Below are 3,212 nucleotides of genomic sequence, written 5' to 3' on the forward strand. Positions count from 1 at the left end.
TCCTCAGTTCACATATATATCAATCAACACTTTATTTTTTTTGATATAGCAACTAAAATCAACTTAAAACATAGATAAAACAGTAATACTTCAGTACTACTTAAATAATAAATAGCCCCGGACATAATTCATTAGAATTCAACGTAGAAAGGGCGAGGCTGCTGACATCTCGTGGATTAATTAGGCTTGTTAACGGTGTTTTATCATCATCAAATATTTAATGAAATATTCAATCATTGGCTTAAAGCTAGTAAGCTTTCATTCGCGACTTCGTTCGCGTCACTGGGAAATGTTTACTGACTTGTGTAGAAAGTAGCCAATGTCCTTCTCAATCTCAAATACATAGAATGTGTGTACCAAATTTCAGTGATTAGATAAATCTTTAAGGCGCTAAGAGGTAGCAAACAAACTCATATTCACTTTTGTAAAGATTGTTAATCTGGCATTAATTACTTCGATATTGAAATAGAATTTTAGTATTATTTTCAATCTGAAAATAATTAAAAATTATATAAGGGAATATCAGTGTATCATAGAGTGAGAAAATCTTAGTAAGATTTTCTCACTCTATCAATATTATCAACTAGTTTTTCACAAAACTGAGATGTATTGATTGGCCAGTATTAAAAATAGCCTATGTCCTACATTTTATATCGATAGACTAAACAGTTAAAGTAAAGCTAAAGGAAATGAAAAAAAAAAAACAAAGTCACTTATTATGATAATAATCAGGGTTACTTTAATATACAATCATTGGATAGTAAATAACATCAATCGATTTCTAAATTCTTAAATGATTCTTCTAGTCCTGGGAAGATAGTGCTAATTGTTTTGGGCTGACCTGGTCTTTTCGATTCAACCACTCTTTTCTTTGATTCTTCCTCAAAAAACTTCTTATTTAACTTTAATTTGTTCCATACTTTATCTGTAAGCCGTGAAGTCACGTTAAAAGTTAATAAAAAATAAAAACTAATATTATATAAATGTAACATTCATTGTAGGGAACAGTAGAGTTCTCATTATTTCATTCAATATTTATATTATGCATTCGTTTTATTCGGTTAAATATTATTTCATAAAGTAATGTACTTACATTACTCGTACCTACCTCTTAATTCTTGTGAATTTTCATTATGGCCTCCAGCATCTTTTGGTAAAGTTTCCAAATGAATGTATTGTTCTAAAGTATTTGAACCCACTTGATGGACTTTCAGCAAGTCGAGCATCTCCTTTTTCATGATAGGTTTCATCATAGTAAGCATTTTATCCACAAAAACAGGTGCATTTATGAAATGAAATTCTTTAAGGCGAATGAACATGGCCTCCTGGAGAAGTAGTTTAATAAACTTTAATGAAAATTAATCGCTTTTCGGACGATAATTTTCTTTTATTTGTTGTAATAATCTCACCTGTATGAAATAGAAAAACTCTTGTGCTACTTTAAGATCAATTCGAGTTATGTGGTTTAGTGTTACTTTATCCATGTTTACAATGATTATTATTCCTGGTACAGTACCCTCTTCATATTGCCAGAGATCAAGTATCATAACGAAAGCCCTGACGAAAATAAAAATAAAAAAAAAATATCTTCAAATGTAGCGTGAAAAAGCACTTAGTGAGCCGGCATAATGCGGCTAATCATAGAGAGTAGAATGTTCTCTTTTTGGTTTGTCATTTTCATAGACCATGTAGTCTCTGTGTTCGTTCAGGATAGTCACAAGTCGTGATATAATAAAAAATCTATGTAATATAGATTACCTTACTAAGTCACTGTATACAGATTTCTTTGGATCATCATCTAACAACTGACAATAAACAGCTCGATACCCTTCAGGTGTTACTGTCTGTAATGGGGTTATTAACCTGAAAAATCATAAAAATTTTAAGGTATTTTATTATTAGTACCTAGATAAAAATCGATTATATTTCATGACATTCATTTATCTTTTCATTGTCATTTATTCTATTGTCTTTTTATAGTGACGTAGAATATTGACTTACCATGTATGAAGAGCAAGTTCTAAAGACTTGTTTATATCTCTGTTCGAATAGAATGAGAACATCGTCCTAAGAGTATAGTTGAGGTCAATCACCTGCTTTGTCAATTCCATATTATATTCGCAACAATGGTATGCCAATACTATGTCTAGATCTAAATGAAAAATATAAGTAACTATGAATTATAAAGTTGTCAATCATATAAATAGTTTCTAATTAAATACATGTTAAGTGGATTGTCTAAATTTTAACGGCGTATTTCAACTCATAATAAATTATTGTTATAAATTAATCCTAATAACAGTAATATGCTTAATAAAATCTGTCATGCGGTAAATAATAAGTAACTACTAAGTACTAACTAAATTATCAACCTAAACTATATATACTACTTAAAGAGTATCTTACAGTAACATCAGTCTAATTTCTCCTCTAAAGTTCTTATCTAAAGTTTGCAGCGGTTTTTTTTTCTCGTCATAATAAATTTTGACCAAGGACTATTTCGAGCTTACAGTACCACGTAATTTCTTATTAATTATTATTTTATTAACGTTAAACCATATTATATGAAACGTTAGTACTCGTACTGTAAAATATTTAAAACAATAATAATAGCCATAGGAAATAACTTTAATTTTCAATGAGGTAATTAGAAGCATTTATCTTCTGGTGAAAATAGTTATAAAATAAATTAATTGACTAATTAACTAAAAATCATTTTTATTAGTTATCTAAATTAATTTATTATCAGCTTACCCGTCACTTGTTGATTGGGAAGATGTGGCTGTGTTTTCAGCCAATTTCGAATTGTTTCAATATCTTCCGGCTTTAGATGTGGTATTTTATTAAATTCTTTCGCAACCGAAAATTGAACTACAAACATTTTAAATTGCAAACCACCTGAGCAAATTGAAGATAAAAAATAGTCGCTACTGCACGTTGTCACTATAGTGCTGTCCGTCAACTATGTTATTTATCGAATGATTGAGTGAGACCCATTCATAATATACGTCTTTGTAGTCTTAAATTAGTGCAAGGTCAATATTACTGTTAGGTACTTGAAACAAAACTGATGAAATTGATGTAGATATATATATTTATATATCTTAAATCTGTAAAATAAGTTCCTGTTAGTAAATAACTGAACAAATACAAAAATTCCATTATTATCTTTATGTTTTTAATACATACTACACATCTACCCATCTCATTTT

General features: G+C 29.1%; 1 protein-coding gene across 1 annotated transcript; it reads right to left on the reverse strand.

Annotated features, from left to right (window-relative positions):
• Positions 1–728: 728 nt before the first annotated feature.
• On the reverse strand, positions 729–2,991 carry LOC113509143 (uncharacterized). Its single transcript, XM_026892446.3, has 6 exons — positions 2,755–2,991; positions 2,002–2,152; positions 1,759–1,863; positions 1,410–1,557; positions 1,109–1,325; positions 729–925 (listed from the first exon to the last, which is right to left on the reverse strand). The coding sequence occupies exons 1-6, from the start codon at positions 2,879–2,881 to the stop codon at positions 771–773; spliced, it is 903 nt and encodes a 300-aa protein (XP_026748247.2). The 5' UTR covers positions 2,882–2,991; the 3' UTR covers positions 729–770.
• Positions 2,992–3,212: the final 221 nt, after the last annotated feature.

Source organism: Galleria mellonella, unplaced genomic scaffold, assembly GCF_026898425.1.
Source record: "Galleria mellonella isolate WM207_F2 unplaced genomic scaffold, CSIRO_AGI_GalMel_v1 utg310, whole genome shotgun sequence".
Taxonomy (NCBI): domain Eukaryota; kingdom Metazoa; phylum Arthropoda; class Insecta; order Lepidoptera; family Pyralidae; genus Galleria; species Galleria mellonella.

Bases quoted from the DNA above. Each gene is read 5' to 3' on its own strand.
- LOC113509143 (XM_026892446.3), bottom strand. From the start codon at position 2,881: ATGTTTGTAGTTCAATTTTCGGTTGCGAAAGAATTTAATAAAATACCA. The intron at 1,864-2,001 runs GTAAGTCAATAT...ATGATTTTTCAG, and splicing joins GAACTTGCTCTTCATACATG to GTTAATAACCCCATTACAGA. The intron at 926-1,108 runs GTAGGTACGAGT...CACGGCTTACAG, and splicing joins AAATTCACAAGAATTAAGAG to ATAAAGTATGGAACAAATTA.